The sequence below is a fragment of the Fundulus heteroclitus genome, chromosome 20 (assembly GCF_011125445.2).
Source record: "Fundulus heteroclitus isolate FHET01 chromosome 20, MU-UCD_Fhet_4.1, whole genome shotgun sequence".
Taxonomy (NCBI): domain Eukaryota; kingdom Metazoa; phylum Chordata; class Actinopteri; order Cyprinodontiformes; family Fundulidae; genus Fundulus; species Fundulus heteroclitus.
In genome coordinates this window covers 2598723-2619547 of record NC_046380.1, presented here as the reverse complement: position 1 = coordinate 2619547, position 20825 = coordinate 2598723, and the positions used below count along the sequence as shown (strand labels likewise).

General features: G+C 43.7%; 3 protein-coding genes across 3 annotated transcripts in view; all 3 read left to right on the top strand.

Annotated features, from left to right (window-relative positions):
• LOC118567219 (nuclear factor 7, brain-like) overlaps window positions 1-20825 on the top strand; it is a gene marked incomplete in the record, with an annotated part of 854268 nt that overhangs the window by 829485 nt on the left and 3958 nt on the right.
• The window catches only part of LOC118567221 (nuclear factor 7, brain-like), a 511141-nt gene continuing 497876 nt past the window's right edge, over window positions 7561-20825 (top strand). Inside the window, exon 1 of the mRNA XM_036151794.1 lies at window positions 7561-7917. The gene's annotated coding sequence lies outside the window, so the exon portion shown is untranslated. The remainder of the gene's footprint in view (window positions 7918-20825) is intronic.
• Window positions 7907-9367, top strand: LOC118567226 (nuclear factor 7, brain-like). The gene has a single exon (XM_036151802.1). The coding sequence runs from the start codon at window positions 7918-7920 to the stop codon at window positions 9055-9057; it is 1140 nt and encodes a 379-aa protein (XP_036007695.1). The 5' UTR covers window positions 7907-7917; the 3' UTR covers window positions 9058-9367.

Sequence of the window (20825 nt, the reverse complement as noted above, 5' to 3'; positions counted from 1 at the left end):
GTCCTTTTTTCCAAGGGACAGTTGGCAGCCCTAGCCAAACAAAGACACAGGAACAGGAGAAGATAATAAGAATGGAGTAAGAGAAAGAGAAAAAGGACAGAGAACACAAAGAAAAAAAATAGACAAAAATTACAGAATCTGACAACCAGTTGCTAAAAAAACACTGGGCTGGGTAAAATAATCGATTTAATAGATGTTGGAGCGATTCCATTTAAATTTTACAAAATCGATGTGTAGGGAATGAGATTGATTAGTTTTATAGTGACATGAGTGACGTTGACGTTTAAGAGCAAGCGTGGGCAAATGCAAAATGGCCGACGCAAGTAATTCACCACTCAGCAAACCGGATAACTGAAGTCTGAAACCATTTTGGATTTAAAAGAACTAAAGAGAATTTGCTGGATAAAACCTAAGCGGAAGCCAGTTAATGTAGAAACACTACAAATCTCAGAAATCACCTGACAAGATATCACGCTAAGCTAACATCCGACAACAAACCTTCTGGAGCTAAACAATAGAAATTGAGGGACTCAGTAGCATTACCAGCAGATTATCCGCGGGCCATTAACATAACGGAGGCCATCGAACGTTTGCGAGCAGAGATTAACGCTCCATTCGGTAGTGGAAAATGAAGTCTTCAAGTGGCTTGTTCATGTGCTCGAACCACACTACTTTAAGGTGCAATGCAAACACCTGACTGAAACTGTTATCTCCTTGATGTACACACGAGCGTAAGACAACATCCAAATGAAAATGCAATAGGGTGTTTTCACTGACGTCACTGGCCAACTTCCGGTCCGCCATATTGGGTGGCACACTTCCTTATCTCTAGTTGTCTTACACGTATTATCGTATCGCGAATGGATAAGTACGCCAGCACGCTAGAGCGACCAGATAAGGACGTATATCTGAGGAAATGTTCCGTGATCGACCATATGGACCCGTATGCCCTCCACGGTGCCTTGTTTAGCCGTAATCCAGGTGATTGGCCAAATGTAGAGCACGGCGACATAGTGCATTACCTGGTGTTCAGTGAAAACCCTCTGCACACTCTTGAGGAAATGAGAGCTTACAAGGATCTAGAGGCTCACAACCAGTTCACATCTGGTTATGTACATCAAGGAAATCGCCATCATACGTGGACGGGTGAGTTTTAATAAGATGGTAAAAATGTAAACAATCCAACGCAAATGTGTTGCACCGCCCGCCGGCGGCGGGCGGTGCGCGAAGGCGCTTGGCTGCAAGGCCGATCAACGCCGCTCGCAGCTTTAATTATTTAAGCAGAACAATGACCAGTGCAAAATTAAGTTGTATTTACCGTATTGGCGCCGGTAGGAGCTGCAGATCATAAAGCCAGCAAACAGTGGGAACACAGCAACTCGTTCAAAGGTAAGCTGCGTTCAGACGGGCTCTGGCACATGCTAGTTTAGTAGCTGCTAACCGCCAGTGCTAACAACCACTCGCGCATGTAATGTACTTTTAACTTGCTGCTATGTGTTTCAAACGTTTAGAACACACTCTCATTGACATCGGGATACTGTGGAAAGTTATGTTCGGTCTTACAGCCGCGATCCAAGCGAGCCGACGATCTCTTTATCTCTGTAACTCGTTCAAAGGTAAGCTGCGCTCAGCCGGGCTCTGGCTCATGCTAACCGTTAGTGCTAACAACCACTCGCGCATGTAATGTACTTTTAACTTGCTGCTATGTGTTTGAAACGTTTAGAACACACTCTCATTGACATCGGGATACTGTGGAAAGTTATGTTCGGTCGACTTACAGCCGCGATCCAAGCGAGCCGACTCTTTGTTATCGCTAACAGTTGTTCTCCGTGGTTGCGCCTCCAGGCAGGAAAGCGGTGGAAAATTAATCTGTTTCTATGTTTTTCCCATGGCGATCATGTGTTGCGCTGTTACAGCCCACAATACAGCAACGGTTTACCATGGTTGAAATCAAGTTAAGGTGAAATTAATCAAATTAAAACACGGCTGAGAGAGGGAGCACAGTACGCGGTAGTAATAGGCAGTAGAGGCGGCGGAGGCAGTCAACACGACAGCCGCGGAAAGTAATAAGTCATAACGCCCAAGCCCTATTATTAATATATTCTTCTTATATGTTTTAAATACTTAACAGTTAATTACCTGTGACAAAGTGAGCACCGCAGACTCTGGCGTATTCCAGCTTAACACACCGTCCAAATCGGACCTGGATATCCGTGTCAGCCATAGGTGACAGCGTTGTTCAGAGAGCTGTTTTTTTTTTTCCACACTGATTCACTATTACGGCTGGTAGGCGATAGAAAGAGCGTTGATCTCCACCTCCACGGGCCGTGCAACCAACCATTAAACACGTTTTCCCCATTGTTCACTTCCAATACTGCCTAAGGCGTCATACAATGCAGGTCAACGGTGCGAAACGACTGCCACCCAATATGGCGGACGCGCTGAGTAGTCACGTGAGCGTGACGTCAGCTGAAAACACCCTATTAGCAGAGAGAGTCGGCATAACTTGTGACCTGGAGCCACACCGCTGCAAATTTAACCTATATGTTGATGTAGGGCCATACAGAAATGTGGGCTGACCAGCAAATACCCAGCAGTTCTTATGAACAAAGCTGCAGTGCAGATAATGCAGCTGATGCATGTTGGGTGCTTCGCGCACACACTGAACTCTCAAGCAGGTCTTTAATAGACATTAATAGATGTTGGAGCGATTCCATTTAAATTTTACAAAATCGATGTGTAGGGAATGAGATTGATTAGTTTTATAGTGACATGAGTGACGTTGACGTTTAAGAGCAAGCGTGGGCAAATGCAAAATGGCCGACGCAAGTAATTCACCACTCAGCAAACCGGATAACTGAAGTCTGAAACCATTTTGGATTTAAAAGAACTAAAGAGAATTTGCTGGATAAAACCTAAGCGGAAGCCAGTTAATGTAGAAACACTACAAATCTCAGAAATCACCTGACAAGATATCACGCTAAGCTAACATCCGACAACAAACCTTCTGGAGCTAAACAATAGAAATTGAGGGACTCAGTAGCATTACCAGCAGATTATCCGCGGGCCATTAACATAACGGAGGCCATCAAACGTTTGCGAGCAGAGATTAACGCTCCATTCGGTAGTGGAAAATGAAGTCTTCAAGTGGCTTGTTCATGTGCTCGAACCACACTACTTTAAGGTGCAATGCAAACACCTGACTGAAACTGTTATCTCCTTGATGTACACACGAGCGTAAGACAACATCCAAATGAAAATGCAATAGGGTGTTTTCACTGACGTCACTGGCCAACTTCCGGTCCGCCATATTGGGTGGCACACTTCCTTATCTCTAGTTGTCTTACACGTATTATCGTATCGCGAATGGATAAGTACGCCAGCACGCTAGAGCGACCAGATAAGGACGTATATCTGAGGAAATGTTCCGTGATCGACCATATGGACCCGTATGCCCTCCACGGTGCCTTGTTTAGCCGTAATCCAGGTGATTGGCCAAATGTAGAGCACGGCGACATAGTGCATTACCTGGTGTTCAGTGAAAACCCTCTGCACACTCTTGAGGAAATGAGAGCTTACAAGGATCTAGAGGCTCACAACCAGTTCACATCTGGTTATGTACATCAAGGAAATCGCCATCATACGTGGACGGGTGAGTTTTAATAAGATGGTAAAAATGTAAACAATCCAACGCAAATGTGTTGCACCGCCCGCCGGCGGCGGGCGGTGCGCGAAGGCGCTTGGCTGCAAGGCCGATCAACGCCGCTCGCAGCTTTAATTATTTAAGCAGAACAATGACCAGTGCAAAATTAAGTTGTATTTACCGTATTGGCGCCGGTAGGAGCTGCAGATCATAAAGCCAGCAAACAGTGGGAACACAGCAACTCGTTCAAAGGTAAGCTGCGTTCAGACGGGCTCTGGCACATGCTAGTTTAGTAGCTGCTAACCGCCAGTGCTAACAACCACTCGCGCATGTAATGTACTTTTAACTTGCTGCTATGTGTTTCAAACGTTTAGAACACACTCTCATTGACATCGGGATACTGTGGAAAGTTATGTTCGGTCTTACAGCCGCGATCCAAGCGAGCCGACGATCTCTTTATCTCTGTAACTCGTTCAAAGGTAAGCTGCGCTCAGCCGGGCTCTGGCTCATGCTAACCGTTAGTGCTAACAACCACTCGCGCATGTAATGTACTTTTAACTTGCTGCTATGTGTTTGAAACGTTTAGAACACACTCTCATTGACATCGGGATACTGTGGAAAGTTATGTTCGGTCGACTTACAGCCGCGATCCAAGCGAGCCGACTCTTTGTTATCGCTAACAGTTGTTCTCCGTGGTTGCGCCTCCAGGCAGGAAAGCGGTGGAAAATTAATCTGTTTCTATGTTTTTCCCATGGCGATCATGTGTTGCGCTGTTACAGCCCACAATACAGCAACGGTTTACCATGGTTGAAATCAAGTTAAGGTGAAATTAATCAAATTAAAACACGGCTGAGAGAGGGAGCACAGTACGCGGTAGTAATAGGCAGTAGAGGCGGCGGAGGCAGTCAACACGACAGCCGCGGAAAGTAATAAGTCATAACGCCCAAGCCCTATTATTAATATATTCTTCTTATATGTTTTAAATACTTAACAGTTAATTACCTGTGACAAAGTGAGCACCGCAGACTCTGGCGTATTCCAGCTTAACACCGTCCAAATCGGACCTGGATATCCGTGTCAGCCATAGGTGACAGCGTTGTTCAGAGAGCTGTTTTTTTTTTCCACACTGATTCACTATTACGGCTGGTAGGCGATAGAAAGAGCGTTGATCTCCACCTCCACGGGCCGTGCAACCAACCATTAAACACGTTTTCCCCATTGTTCACTTCCAATACTGCCTAAGGCGTCATACAATGCAGGTCAACGGTGCGAAACGACTGCCACCCAATATGGCGGACGCGCTGAGTAGTCACGTGAGCGTGACGTCAGCTGAAAACACCCTATTAGCAGAGAGAGTCGGCATAACTTGTGACCTGGAGCCACACCGCTGCAAATTTAACCTATATGTTGATGTAGGGCCATACAGAAATGTGGGCTGACCAGCAAATACCCAGCAGTTCTTATGAACAAAGCTGCAGTGCAGATAATGCAGCTGATGCATGTTGGGTGCTTCGCGCACACACTGAACTCTCAAGCAGGTCTTAAAATCCTCACTGTTTCACGTCTGCTCACTCGTGTGAGGCTTATAGACACGTTCTTTTATCGAAGTACAACTGAAAACCACATACTAAAAGAAAAACAAGCTGCTTCAAGCTGGTGAAGATTCTCAGTCATCCAGGTCATGGTCATTCCAAAAAAAGGTAAAAAACAAAGCAACTGGACTTGTTTTCCGTAGTTGAAGACATTTTGCTTCCTCTCCAGGAAGCTTTCTGTATTCAAAAAGTCTGGAGTAATGTGGAGTAACAAACTTTATACAATTGGCAAACAAAGGCCTTGTAACGGCTTAGATAACATGCAAATTCAACAGAAACAGGTCCACCCCTTAGTAATGGGCGATCGTTAAAGCCATTAAGCCAGCAGATTGGACCGAAACTGGTCCACTCCTCTGTAACAAGGAGTCGTCAGAGTCGTTATTGGCTTGGCTTAAAGGAACAATGTTTTGATCACCCGAATGAGGGTGAGAGTTAAGGTGATGGTTGGCCGGAATTAATCCTATAGGGTAGTTCACGCGTGACGTCAGCGCTACATCCAGGTCCCGCTGGTAGGCAGAAACAGTACTATTCTCGTCTACTACATGACAAAACGGGTGATTTAGAGCGTACTTTTAGTTAGTTTATTTTTGGAATCTAAGCAATGCCTACGACTTGTTGTGCTCCCGGTTGCACACAGAGGCATTCCAAATCGTTGGATGTACGTTTCTGTCGTTTACCGAAGGAGGAAGGACGAAGAAAGAAATGGATATTTTCAATGAAAAGAGCGCAGGCAGACACTCTCAATGGACTGGGGGAGCCAACATAGCACGACAGAATTTGCAGTCTACACTTCATCTCCGGTAAATACAACTTCATTCTGCTCTAGTCATTGTTCTACTTAAATAGCGGCGGAGGGGAGGTGGCGATCGCTACACGGGCCGGAGAAGCGGTAGCAGCAGCAGCCGTTGCTGCTGCTGCTTCAGACAACAGCGGCCGCCGTTGTCTGAAGCAGCAGCAGTTGCTGCTGCTTCAGACGGGCTGCGGCAGCAGCAGCCAGCGGCTGCTGCGTAAACACTACACGGGCCGGAGAAGCCGCTGCTGCTGCTAGCTTCTAGCTGCTGCTGTAGCTGCTGCTAGCAGCAGCTACAGCTGCTATTACGCCCCTGTTCACGGGCGCTAGTACTTCTGTGTTTAAGCTGCAATGTCGCCGACACTGCCACCCATTTTAACAAGACAAAAACACCTAAATAATCCGTAGTGAAAAATGTTTTTTTTTTTAACCTACCGGGCGGGTCTTCCTCTGCTGAGACGCGGCCTGTGTCCGACGCCGCTTTGTTCTGTTGCACAAACATGTGTGAACAACATCCATCCAACCATTTTCTGACCCGCTTAATCCCTCATGGCGTCGCGGGCGTTGCTGGAGCCTTTTTCCCGATATAAAATAATTTTATATCGGGAAAAAGGCCGTCCAGTGGTTTCAGGGGCTTTCGTGCTCTCTCGTCTGTACTGGCCTGCCGTGTTTATAAGGTAGCTGTATATGTCGCCGTACGGAAAACTTGGCCAGCATTTCACAGACTCGCTCCGTCCCTTCAGGCTTTTGCTGTGTGGATCTGGCAATCTGATACCATCAACCATCAACTTACTCTTAAAACGATCTTGTGATATGTTATCTAAAAAAGAAAAAATACGTGGAGAACTCGTCAGTTTCTCTGTTTGCGTCTGCCATTGTGTTCGCCTTTTGCCTACCAGTCCGGCGCGCATGTGCGAAAAACCCGCATCAAAACAATAACAATGAACTACCCTATAGCTGTGTTGTAAGTTTTTGAGAGTTGAAACCTAAGGCCTTTGAACAGAGGAGGAGGCCTTAGGCCTTAGTGCCTGCAATCTGTTCACTGTCTGTTGAATTAAATCCAGTGCGCAGCTTTCATTGGCCTTCGGGTTGATGTAAACAACAGTCATGAATATCTGCGGAAATTCCCGAGGCAGGTAGAAGGGGCGCACAGACACGGAGAGAAGTTCGATGTCCTTTGTACATAGTTGCTCTCGTACTAGTGTTGTCCTACACCAGCGGTCATTTATGTACAAGCAGACACCTGTCCTTGTGACCAGAGCTCACAAGGACATGTTAATAGAGTATCAATAATTGGAGCAGAACAAGACTACGACTGTATTCTGTACCACAGGCTGTACCCAGAGGCCATTCCAAGTCTGTAGTATGGAGACCTTATAATTATACCACATACAGACTAGATTCCTAGTCTGTATGTTTTATCCAAAATTCCCAAGAAGACCCACTAGCCTGATTACCTCTGTCACAACGTTTCCAAATATCTATTATCTTTACTTGGTCCCTTAATTGGCAGCTGATGAAAAAAAAATTAACAAATTTAAGAAACGCACTGTCTCATCAGACAAAGCAGTACAGCTTTTCTAAAACAGCAGACACACAGACTTCCCTCTAGAGGGCGCCATGTATCTGTCTCCAGACTGTTTACAACAGAAAGCCTTTAAAAAAAAACAGGAAACAGTTCAGAAAGTGTCAGAGATAAATGGAGAATCCACCGTGAGGATCACCTTCATCAGCCACTCAGGGCAGACTAACAGTGAATGAGGAGAATAGAGAGAGCTGAGGGACCGAGACGCTGAAAGTGAAAGCAAGAGAAGAAAGTTTCTGCAGGAGGGAAACTGACTTCCTGGTTTAACGATCTGTCTGCTGTGTTTTCAGCTTCACTCAGAGACTAAATGGCTTGCAGTCTGCACTCTGAGAAACTCAAACTCTTCTGTCTGGACCATCAGCAGCCAGTGTGTGTCATCTGCAGAGATTCAGAGAAACACACCAACCACAGATTCAGACCCATCGATGAAGCTGCTGAGGATCACAAGAAGAACCTTCAGAAAACTCTGGAACCTTTAAAGGAGAACCTGGAGCTCAGGAAGAAAGTTCTAGAGGAGTTTGATCAGACAGCAGAACACATGAAGGTCCAGGCCCGACACACAGAGAGGCTGATTAAGGAGCAGTTTAAGAAGCTTCATCAGTTTCTAGCAGAGGAAGAGGAGGCCAGGCTGGCTGCACTGAGGGAGGAAGAGGAGCAGAAGAGTGGGATGATGAAGGAGAAGATGGAGGCTCTGAGCAGAGAGATAGCAGCTCTTTCAGACACAGTCAGAGCCACAGAGGAGGAGCTGAGAGCTGAAGACGTCTCATTCCTGCACAACTACAAGGCTGCAGTGGAAAGAGTCCAGCGCTGCCCCCTGCTGGAGGATCCACAGCTGCCCTCAGGAGCTCTGATAGACCAGGCCAAACATCTGGGCAACCTGGCCTTCAACATCTGGAGCAACATGGAGAACATGGTCTCCTACACTCCTCTCATCCTGGACCCAAACACTGCTTATCCATGGCTCATCCTGTCTGAAGATCTGACCGGTTTGATGTTAGGAAAGAAACAGCAGCTTCCCGATAATCCAGAGAGGTTTGGATCATGGTGGTCTGTCCTGAGTTCTGAGGGCTTCAACTCAGGGAACCACAGCTGGGATGTTGATGTTGGAGACAGTGAAGCCTGGGAGGTTGGTGTGATAGCAGAGTCTGTCCAGAGGAAGGAAGTCATAAAGTCTGGATGGTTGGTTCTTTGGTTCTATGAAGGTAAATACTCAGCACGGTCTCCTCCAGCTCCTCGCATGGATCTCTCAGTCCAGAAGAAGCTCCAGAGGATCAGAGTGAATTTGGACTGGGACAGAGGAAAGCTGTCATTCTCTGATCTGGACACTAACTCACACATACACACCTTCACACACACCTTCACTAACAAGATGTTTCCATACTTCAACACTGAGGGGAAAGTAAAAATCCTACCGATGAAGATCTCAGTGAGCAAACAGCAGCTCTGATGTTCTCAGCATGAAGAACACAAAGTCCAGATGAAACCTTGTTGATCTGATTGAAACTCAGTGATTTTAAACATAATCTTGGAGTTTTTTATTCTGAATTACTTTGAATTTAAAGTTAGTTCTTGGGTTACTTTATATTTTGGGTTATTAATCAGATTTATTTGTAGGTTAATAATTATTGAAATGTTCAGTTTTTGTCAGTCAGGAAGAACTGTGGGGGCATTTCTATGAGTAAAGGGACTGTTTAGGACCAGAATGCACTGGGGTGGGTCTATGGTTGTTTTTCCAGAGCAGGAGAAGCTGCAGGAAAACTTGGCGTATTGTGTCACCTCCTGTATCCCCCCCCCCCCAGTGTCCTGTCTAGCAATGTGGCAATAAGAATTGTCTTAATGCCAAATAGAGCTTGACAGATTTTACTTTCACAAGTGGAGCAGTCAGCTTTCGCCATACTGCTCCGCTTGGTTTACGCATGTAAATAGTTTTATTATGATTCATGCGGGGAGAATTTCAAATTATGTGGACACTACAATGGGAAAGTAGAAGAGTAAAGGACGAAGAAGAAGAGAAAAAAGAAAGAGAAAATGTGATAGAAAGAGGAGATAAAAGGGAGAGAATGTTAAAACGTCTTCAGTCTGCTTCGTCACCTGCAAAGAGAGATGTAAAAAGAACAGCACAACCAACGGATATAGTATAATAGATACAATGAAGTAACACCTTGATACCATTGCTGAATTATATGTATTATTATTTAATCTGACATGTGTAATGTCGGCCCTGCGACAGACTGGTGACCTGTCCAGGGAGTACCCTGCCTCTCGCCCAGTGAACGCTGGAGATAGGCACCAGCAACCCCCGCGACCCCATGAGGGATTAAGCGGTTTGGAAAATGGATGGATGGATGTGTAATGTGATAGCTGAAGAAAAAAAATAAAAATAAAAAATAATATATGGGCTTTCTGTATTGAAGTGAACACTAAGTACCTGGAACCCAGCACCTGTAGGTGTTTGTGAGAGTGCAGTTGAGTATGTAAAGTTTATCCAAACGAAAAATGCTCAATAGTGGTTGTGAAGAGCCAAAGATCTGTCTCCCCCGAGCACTGAGGCAGGCGCCGGTGGACCCATAACCCCAGACCCCCAAAGGGACCCCTAAAGCAGACTTAAGATGTTCTTGGGAGAGGGAGTGGTTCGGACCCGAACCTGGCAAGTAAAAAAAAAAACAAAAAAAAAACAATCTCATTCACACCTTCCCACCCTAGTGCCCCACTCACAACGCACAGACTTTCCAAAAAAAGAAGAAAAAAAAGACGATGCCATACACACATTTGCACATAACCCCCAAATCCAATAATCCCAGTATGGATGGCGCAGCTCTACTTTCTAGGAATCTGGCCGGATTTATTAGTTCTCCTAAATGTTGACAACCTAGAGTCCAGGCCAGGAAGCAGAGCTCAAAATGTGCATAAAAAAATGTGCATAAACCGAGGCAGTCTTGGCTCCATACTTTAGACCTTGTGCTGACATATTAACCTGACACAAGCCAGACGCATGTCGCTCCGCCTAGCTCCACTCACATACATGTGGGACATCGTCCATAGAAAGTGATTTCTCCAACCAATTTTATGGTCTGGCCAATCAGGACGCAGGGCTGGCATTTCATAGATGTGACGTAGTGGAGACACGACCATGACGTGAGACTGTTTTGATAGCAATGGCGGCTCGTTGAAGAAGCGAGCGTTAACATTGATCCTGCTATTTCTTCCGTGTTGTCCAATCTACCTAATATTGTTTCATTAAAAGAACATCAGAGAACCATATGTCAGGTTACTGACATATGGCATTGATTGTGAAGAATTAACAATATTTCCTCACAACCCGGTCCTATCTGACCATTTTTTAATAATCTTTGAGTTTAATCTAACTGAGTTCTCCACCCCCGGGTTCCATTATAGTAGATCTTTATTGGATAATGCTGTATCAAAATAACCTGACAACAGCCAGCTGCATGTATCGCTCCGCCTAGCTCCACTCACATACATCTGGGACACGGCTCATTGAAAGTGATTTCCCCAACCAAATTTTTGGTCTGGCCAATCAGGACGCAGGGCGGGTGTTTCATGGATGTGACGTAGTGGAGAAGCCACCGTGAGATTCCAACAACAATGGCGGCTCGCATCGAGGAAGGAAGCGTTAGCATTGATGCTGCTATTTCTTCCGTGTTGTCCAATCTATCTGATATTGTTTCATTAAAAGAACATCAGAGAACGGCTCTGAAGGCTTTTGTTGGTGGAAACCATGTTTTCGCCCTTCTCCCGACCGCATTTGGCAAGTTTTGTTTTCCGGGGCGCGTACGCGGACGCGCCCCGGAGCGGTTAGCGCTAACCATATTGGGAGGCCTTTTGTCCTCGACGCTTTCAGCCCGGGATCGACTCCGACTCGCGGCGCTTTGCCGCCTGTCTTCCCCCCTCTTCCTGTCAGCTCACTGTCAATAAAACGCTTGCCACTACTGTGTTTCCCGCAGGAATTTGCTTATGCGAGGCGGACCGACTCGCGGAGCGGGGGGGGGGGGGGGGGGGGGTGTTGGGGTGGATGACTTTTTCTCCGTGGACCGGCTCGCGGAGCGGAGGGGGGGGGGGTTGGACGACACGTTTTCCACGGCCGCCTCGCCAAGATAGCGCTGCGGGAAACCCTGCACTAGAGCCGCAAACACATAAAAAAAAAAATAAAGTTTTTTTTTTCCGGCGTCGGTCTCATCAGCGTCACGGGTTAGCTTCGGTGTGACTGGTTGAAATAGCACGTCGATAAAGATGACAGACAAGTGGCTTATCCAATCATATGCAAGGCCCAGCCTTCAGTAAAGGCAATGCCTATGGCGGTGTCCCAGATGTATGTGAGTGGAGCTAGGCGGAGCGATACATGCAGCTGGCTGTTGTCAGGTTAGTATCAAAAAGAGTCTGTCCCCCTTTTGATATTCTCAGTATTGCAGAAATGCCCTGTAGATGGCAGCAATGCTGTTTCTTCCCATTCACAAATCGACACCTTTGTTAACGGTGTGACTTCCTCATTGTGTTCTGCATTAGATAATGTAGCTCCCTTGAAAAAGAAGCTGATAATTCACAGGAAGCTGGCTCCCTGGAGCTGCGTTCCTTGAAGCACAATGTTAGGAAATTTGAGAGAAAATGACTACAGACAAAGCTCATCAAGAGGAATCCTACCTAATCTGGAAAGACAGTCTATTGTTGTATAAAAAAAGCCTTTGCAGAGTTAGAGCAGCATATTTTTCATAATTAATTGAGGAGAATAAAAATAATCCTAGATTTCTCTTTAGTACGGTTGCTAAACTTACCCAGAGCCACAGCTCTGTTGATCCATCCATTCCCTTAGCTCTTAGCAGTAATGATTTTATGGGATTCTTCATAAATAAAATTGATTCCATTAAAAATAAAATAATTGGCATCCCCCCAAACACGATTACCTCGTCCTCAGTAAGTGAGGCAGCGTTGGAGGAATCTTTAGAACCTGCGCAGTGTCTGAACTGTTTAAAAGCAGTAGAGCTTTCTGAGCTATCTAAAATTTTAGCTTCATCTAAACCTTCTACCTGTATGTTAGACTCAATCCCAACCAAGTTGTTTAAGGACATATTCCCTTTGATCAGTGGTACTATTTTAGACATGATTAATCTATCCTTAGTAAATGGATATGTACCACAGGATTTTAAAGTAGCTGTTATTAAACCTTTACTTAAGAAACCTTCTCTTGATCAAGATGAGTTAGTAAATTACAGACCTATATCTAATCTTCTTTTCTTATCTAAAATTCTTGAGAAAGTAGTTGCTAATCAACTATGTAAACATTTGCAAAGTAATTACCTACTTGAGGAGTTTCAATCAGGCTTCAGAGCTCATCATAGCACTGAAGCAGCTCTGGTGAAGGTCACTAATGATATTCTCATGGCCTCAGATAATGGACTTGGGTCTGTACTTGTCCTGTTAGATCTCAGTGCTGCATTTGATACAGTTGATCACAATATTCTCCTACAAAGACTTGAGCATACTGTAGGGATTAAGGGGAAAGCATTAGGCTGGTTTAAATCTTATCTGTCGGACAGACTTCAGTTTGTTCATGTTAATAATAAATCTTCTTCAAACTCTAGGGTCACTTGTGGAGTACCACATGGTTCAGTCCTTGGACCAATTCTCTTTACTATATATATGCTTCCGATTGGCAAAATTATGAGACAGCATAGAATTAATTTCCACTTTTACGCTGATGACACTCAGTTGTATGTGTCCAAAAATCCTGATGAATCCAATCAATTACTTCAACTATAGGCATGTCTTGATGACATCAGAAGCTGGATGACTTTAAATTTTCTGCATTTAAATTCTGACAAGACCGAAGTTGTAATCTTTGGGCCAGAGTCCTCAAAAAATAAACTTATTAATCAATCACTTAATCTGGATGGCATTAACTTGTGTGTCATTTAAATCCCATATTAAACAGGTTTCCAGAGTTTCCTGTTTTAACCTCCGGAATATTGCCAAAATTAGAAACATTCTGTCCAGGGTTGATGCTGAAAAACTAGTCCATGCATTTGTTACTTCAAGGCTGGACTATTGTAATTCTTTACTATCAGGAAGTCCACAAAATGCAGTTCAAAGCCTTCAGCTGATCCAAAATGCTGCAGCAAGAGTTCTGATGAAAATCAACAAGAGGGATCATATTTCTCCAATTTTAGCTTCCCTTCATTGGCTTCCTGTTAAATCAAGAATAGAATTTAAAATTCTCCTTCGAACGTATAAAGCCCTTAATAATCAAGCTCCATCATATATCACAGCTCTGATTACCCCGTATGTTCCTAACAGAGCACTTCGCTCTCAGACTGCAGGTCTGCTGGTGGTTCCTAGAGTCTCTAAAAGTAGAATGGGAGGCAGATCCTTTAGCTATCAGGCTCCTCTCCTGTGGAACCAACTCCTAGTTTTGGTCCGTGAGGCAGACACCCCGTCTACTTTTAAGACTAATCTTAAAACTCTCCTTTTTGACAAAGCTTATAGTTAGAGTGGCTCATGTTACCCTGAGCTACCTCTATAGTTATGCTGCTATAGGCTTAGGCTGCTGGAGGACATCAGGGTCTATTTTTCTCACTCTGAGTTCTGCTGTTCACCAGTTTTGCATTGCTTGTCGTCATTTCAGCTTTTAACTTTTTGTTCTCTCTCTTTTTTTCTCTTCATAGAAGGTACACCTGGTCTGGCGTTCTGTTAACTGTGACATCATCCAGAGAAGACGGCTCACTCGCTATTACCATCTAATGTAGAACAGATTACTGGATCAATGTGTGATTCTGTGCTTTTTTGTCTCTCTTGTTGTGTCTCTGCTCTGTCTTCTGTAACCCCCAGTCGGTCGAGGCAGATGACCGTTCATACTGAGCCTGGTTCTGCTGGAGGTTTTTTCTTCCCGCTAATGGGTGATTTGTCTTTCCACTGTCGCTTCATGCTTGCTCAGTATGAGGGATTGCTGCAAATCCATGGACAATGCAGACGACTCTCCCTGTGGCTCTACGCTTCTCCAGGAGTGAATGCTGCTTGTCAAGACTTTGATGCAATCAACTGGTTCCCTGATATAGGAAGTTTTTTGACCAATAATCTGATCCAATCTGTATAATCTAATTGATTTTGATTTTGCAAAGTGCCTTGAGATGACATGTTTCATGAATTGGCGCTAGGCTGGAGCTGGAGGAAAAGTGTGAAAACCCGCACTTTTCTATTGAATCTCTGTGGTCTAAAAGGCCTAAAATTTCTGGTTTCCTTAAACGTCATTATAAGTTAAATCTACATTTCTACATCTACATTAAATCTATTTTTCCCTTCTCATGTCCAGCTTTCATGAAAAGCAAAATAGAGCTCTGGCTACCAAATAATGTCAAACATATTTGCTTTACGTCCAACACTATTTATTTTATTGCTGTACAGGTATTATTTACGAATTAATGCCAAAGGAAGGGTTTCCAACTCCTTGAAAAATAACCAAGGTACTTTTTTGGCCAGGCATTGTCTTTCGACATGATACATCTTTTTCTTTCCTTCTGTGCATGAAATGATTTTGTGAACATTTGACTCAAACTTTAATTTAATTTGACATTAATTTTTGTCTCTACATATGGGTCTGTCAGAGGAAAGTTGGCAACCCAACCCTATAGCCACACAAAGACACAGGAACAGGAGAAGATAACAAGAACGGAGTGAGAGAAGCAGAGAAATGACAGAGACACAAAAAGAACACAGACAAAAATGACAGAATCAAAAAAAAAAACACTCTTACAACACCAGCAGAAAGAAAACTGAACAAAACTGTTCACACTGTTGGAGAGAACCACAGTAGCTACTATACAGCTAGTGTATCTTGAAGGCATAAATTTTGGAAGTCCCAACCTTTCTGTAGACCTGTCCACAACATCATTCCTGAGCTGTCAAAAAGCACTGTCTGAGAGAATTGCTAAAGCTCAAATCAACTTCAATACCTGGATATGAGATTGTTTTCTGTTCCCCATCTCCTTAGATTAAGGATGCAAAAGGTCCATCCAGTCATGACCTTTTCCCTTGACTGGTGATCTCCTCTCACCTGTCAGAAAAAGATCTGATTGGTCCAGATGAGTCTGAGAAGGAGACAGACTCTTCTGAAGTCACATGTCACAGTGTTTTAATTTTCCATTATCTCTGATTTTGCTGTCAGACCAACGGGTAAAATGATCCTCGCTGCCTGCAGGTGAACTCAGCGATTTCAGGAGAAACAGGAATAGTACCAACACTATTACCATCCTGGGAGAAGAAGTGGAGGTGGTGGAACAGTAGAAATACCTGTTCACCTGGACAACAAACTAGACTGGAGACGCACCTGTGAAGCTGTCTACAAGAAGAGACGGAGCAGACTGGACTTCCTGAGGAAACTTAAGTCCTTCAGGGTGTTATGGAAATATATATAATCATTTTTGTGTTAACATGTATTTTTCTTAAAGCCCAAAGAGTTATGTTGTTATCAGCTGTGGCTTCGAGTTTACAGAATGTGTTTTTTTTTTTGCTGACCCACTTGAAAACAATAAATTCTTTCAAGCTCTGGTGGGACACCAGGCACAGAAAAACACGGGAGGTCTTATCAGGGATGCTTATGGAATGGTTTATGGTTAAAAGCCTTTTTATGGCTCTTAATGCTTATCTGGTCAACTCCTGAAGACACATCAGGGGCCATTGATAGTCTTTGCTCCTGAACCAAACAGGGGAAAACAGACTTTCTTCGCTTTTGGGGAGATGGGCGCCTGGAGACTGTCCAGGATTCCCACCTCCCTTGACATTCCATAAGGGGGCGGTCAGTCTATTAAAGATGTGTTCAGGTCGTGTTAAGCAGGCAAATCACTTGCAGCACCATGGGTTAGGATGTCAGGTAAATATACAAAATGAGGCGTTTTGGGGATGTAAGTGTTTTTGTCTCTCTTTGAAAGAAATTCCAATTGTAATAAATATGCATAATTTGAATGTTTGTCTCTGGCAATTGTTTCTCCTTTTCTACCAACTCTCCGAACTGGAGAGGCGGGCCTTGGTGAAACGAGAAAGGAAGAAGTAACAGGCCACGCTTGTTAAGGGTTTGCAGCAAGATGCAGATCTTCTAAAAGTCTGAAGTGGAGAGAGAGCTCTCCAATGCCATCATCTGTTGGGAAGGTAGCATCAGAGCAACTGACCTAATGAAGCTCAGCAAGCTGATAAAAAAGGCCCGTTTTGTTCTGGTTACCCTTCTTGAACCTCTGGAGACGACTTTACAAAGAAGAATTCTTCATAAAATGCAGAACATTACAGTTAACCCTGAGCTTCCTCTTCATCACTGTTGCACAACAACAGTCTTCAGTCAGACCTTTGGTAGAGTGGCACAGAGTAACAAGATTAGGTTTTTGTTGATAAAATGTATTATACTTTAGAATTAAATGCTATTTTGAGATGATAACGTTAGTTACTTAGTTAGTTACTTCTCCAGTTCAACAAATAAAAAATCTCTCCTGCTTCTTTACAGAACTGCTCTCAGCAGCTTTCACCTATTTTAGTGCAGATAATATTTAGTTTCTTAACTGGGACTAGTTTCATAGCCTAGTATGAATTGTGGTAACCGCAGTATCCCAGTATGAATCAAAATTTAAATCTTGCGGTCCAAGCACGCACGAACATGCACGCACACACGGAATGGAAAACAGCCAATCAGGAAGAGGGAAGGCGGGATTTAAGGCAGCACAACCAATGAGAGTGGAGATAAACGGGGGTGTCTACCTTGTCATTCAAAGGCCAGACGCGTTAGTGATAGGCTGCGTGGAGCGCCAGGCCCCGCCCCCGCTGGCGCACAGCATGCTTCAAACGGAGGCACTCAGGGCTAAGATTTAGGGGTGCTTGAGCACTCCTAAAAATGGCCTAAATACGCCACTACTGGAAGTCCAGTTTAAAGTTTCCACAGTCAGTGATGGTTTGGGTCACCATGTCATCTGCTGGTTCTGATCCACTGGGTTTTCTGAAGTCCACAGTCAATGCAGGAAATCCTAGAGCAATCCATTCTTCCGTCGAGAGGAGCCAGTTAAGGTGGCTCGGGCATCTGGTTAGCTGGAGGGACTATGTCTCTCGGCTGGCCTGGGAACGCCTTGGGATTCCCCCAGAGGAGCTGGCACTAGTGGCTGGTGAGAGGGACGTCTGAGCCTCCCTACTGAAGCTGCTACCCCCGCGACCTGACCCAGGATAAGTGGAAGATAATGGATGGATCATTCTTGCTTCTGCTGACGAGCTGTATGGAGATGCTGATTTTATTTTCCAGCAGGACTATGTTCCTGTCCCACCCTTTCAACTTTATGTTATGGGAGTTTTGGGTGGAATTCTAAACAATAGTAACTGAGTTCCTATCTTTACTAAATGACGAGACGGTGGTATGACGTTCCAGCACTTTTATTGAGAAACAGAGCAGAGATTTACATAGTTGGAAAGTAATCGCACCCCTCGGTTTCGCTGCGGTCTGCGTCTGCCCTGTCTCTGTCTCCCTCGCTTTTCGGGGTCCCCCTAATACTGCACCGTGGCCTTCCCATGAGACAAAACAAAGACAGTCTATCGTAAACAATCAGTATCCCTCAGCAGCTGCAGCATTTGGCCTTGCAATCAGCGAACAGTGGATCTTATACACAGACATCAGGTCTCCAGGCCTCCTCTGTCCGAGTGGTGTGAGGCCATAGTGACTTCAGAATAATAATTCTTATAACATTGGCGCACTGAGCCGGAGAGATTAACAATTTGGCGTAAACGAACAAGATCTCCGACTGACGAGCCGGGGAGTCCGGGGACAGGAGCAGCTTTGGCCGGCCCGGAGAGGTTATCCGGCCTCTGGTACCCCGAATGGATTTTCAAGGGACGTGGAGGAGCTCCTGGTCTCGGAGCATCTCTGGGCGTCGGCGCGAAGATCCGAACCTTTCTTTCATGAGACGGTAAGGGGATTATTTTCCAGCTCTTTTAAAAACAAACGCAATTGGTCAAAAATGCTTGCAAGCTTTTAAAATTTAAATCCCATTTAAAGTATAGCTCAAGAAGTTTTAAAATTTAAGACTGTAAACCTAAAAGGTAGTAAAAGTAAAAGCCGGTAGAAATAATGAATTATATTTAATCCTTAAGGCAAATAAAACAGGGTTCGCAATACCGAACGGTGACTAAGGTTTAAACATTAAACTAAAATTCAAAATTTAATTAAAATACGTTTTCAGCTGAAATACGGACTCTCATGCTGGGAGGAGGATGGGCAGAATGATTTTCACCTGGAGAACGGGTGACCGGCTGAGCAGTTTGCAGCTGGTCAATTAACGTCCTCTTGTCTTGGTTTTGTGCAAGAGGCTGTCCACTTCTGTTGTGTATGAAAGCGGCAGGGATGCTTAAGTCCTTGACTGTTGCGAAGACGTTCGCAGCTTTGATAAGTGGGGACCCCGACCATTATACCAAAAAGGCGACCATCACATGTGAGGCCTTTCATTTTAGTTGGTCGATCGTGCTAAGGACGAGTAGAAAATAATAATAAAAACACAAAAAAAGGATAAAATAAATAAAAACAAACAAAAAAAAGTCTGGATGCAGAAGAGTCTGTGTAATGGGTAAAAGGCAGAGTTTCTCAGGGTCAAGCCTAGCCCCAGGGTGGGAGGTTCGATTTCATGCTGAAAAAGTAGGGGCCCAGAAGCATGACATGCATAAATGATTTGAAATGATTTGATTAAACATGGACATTTCTCACATAGGGGTTATGATTATTATTACTATTATTTTTATATTGCAGTACTGCTACTAAATAATAAAATAAAATTAAGAAAAAAAAAAAAAAAGCGAAAATTGAATAAAATGAATAAAAACAGGAAAACGGAAACAGAACTAAAAAGGACATTGCACCGGGGAAGCATTTACAGGGGGACTGACAAGAGACACTTCTGTTATGGATAAAAGTGTTCTGAACTGCTAATAACGACGGATAGCTTTCAAAAATGGATAAGCGTCCAGGTGTCTGCGAGACAAAGAGTTGTATCCTTGCGGGACTGAAGCGTAAAACCGTGTGGACGAAACATTCGGGGGTCGTAGCGAGCGCTACACTCTCCACTTGTTAAACTAAGCGGGAACTTAGCGCGTTGAAAACATCTTTCGGCGTTGCCACAGACGTTTAAAATTATGGAAAACACAGAACTGTTAAAGATAGTGAAAAAAGCAGGCCTGCACGTGTTTGTTTGTCTGATTGTCATCGTTTCTATGTATCTGTATGTATGTAAACGTATGTATGTATCGTTTGTAACTAAACGTTCTTCTGTGTGAATTAATTAATTCGGTTAAAATTATTGTTCATGGTTTCAAAATGATCATTTGTTTTGGGAGAACTGCAGCTCCGTAATTCAAATGACATTTTTAAGCATGCACTATGTTAACAAAAAGGTAAAGTAAAAGAGAGATTTAAATAACAAAGTTTGTTTTTTAACATTGAATATCAGGACCAAATTAAATTGATACACGGAGAGATTAACATGGCTTGAATGGAAATATTTCAGCTTTGTTAGAAATTGGAACTGGTAATAAGCTTTACATAAGCTTGTTAAGTTTACTTTTTTACAAATTTAGGCTGAGATCCTATCACTTGTTTTTTAGCCCTAAAGTAATTTAAAATTACTGAGATCTCATTTCTTATAATAATGATGATTCATCACAAACCAGTCCATGTGAAAGAAGTTTAGATATAGATGATTTTTGATTTAAATAGATGGGAAAAACTGTGCTTTGAACAAACCTGTATGGAACTAAATATGAATTGCTTTTCTAAGGGTTTTCTATTCATTTATTTTATTTATTTTTTACTTGGAATTTGAATGCAACTAATGAGAAATTTTGAAAAGCGTCAAAATATCAGAAGGCCACGTTACACGCGTGTTCAGTTACAAAATCATCTGATGTTATTAGTTATGCTGAACTGAGGTGAACCTCCTAGGGACAGTATAACCTGAGAAGGACAATAGATATGATAAACAAATCTGACCATGATTTAAACATCTGAATGTTTATGGCGAGGCTGGGTCTGTGTGTTCTGGCCTGGGGGCACAAAAACTATGTCAGAGGGAAAAATAAAATAAAGCCAGCTTCTGAAGGGTTAAATTCTAATTCTAATCTTGGGTTGTTTTGGGTAGCCTTCTCAATGTGCTTACGGGGAAAACTCTTATCATTTACAGAGAAACACTTAGATTC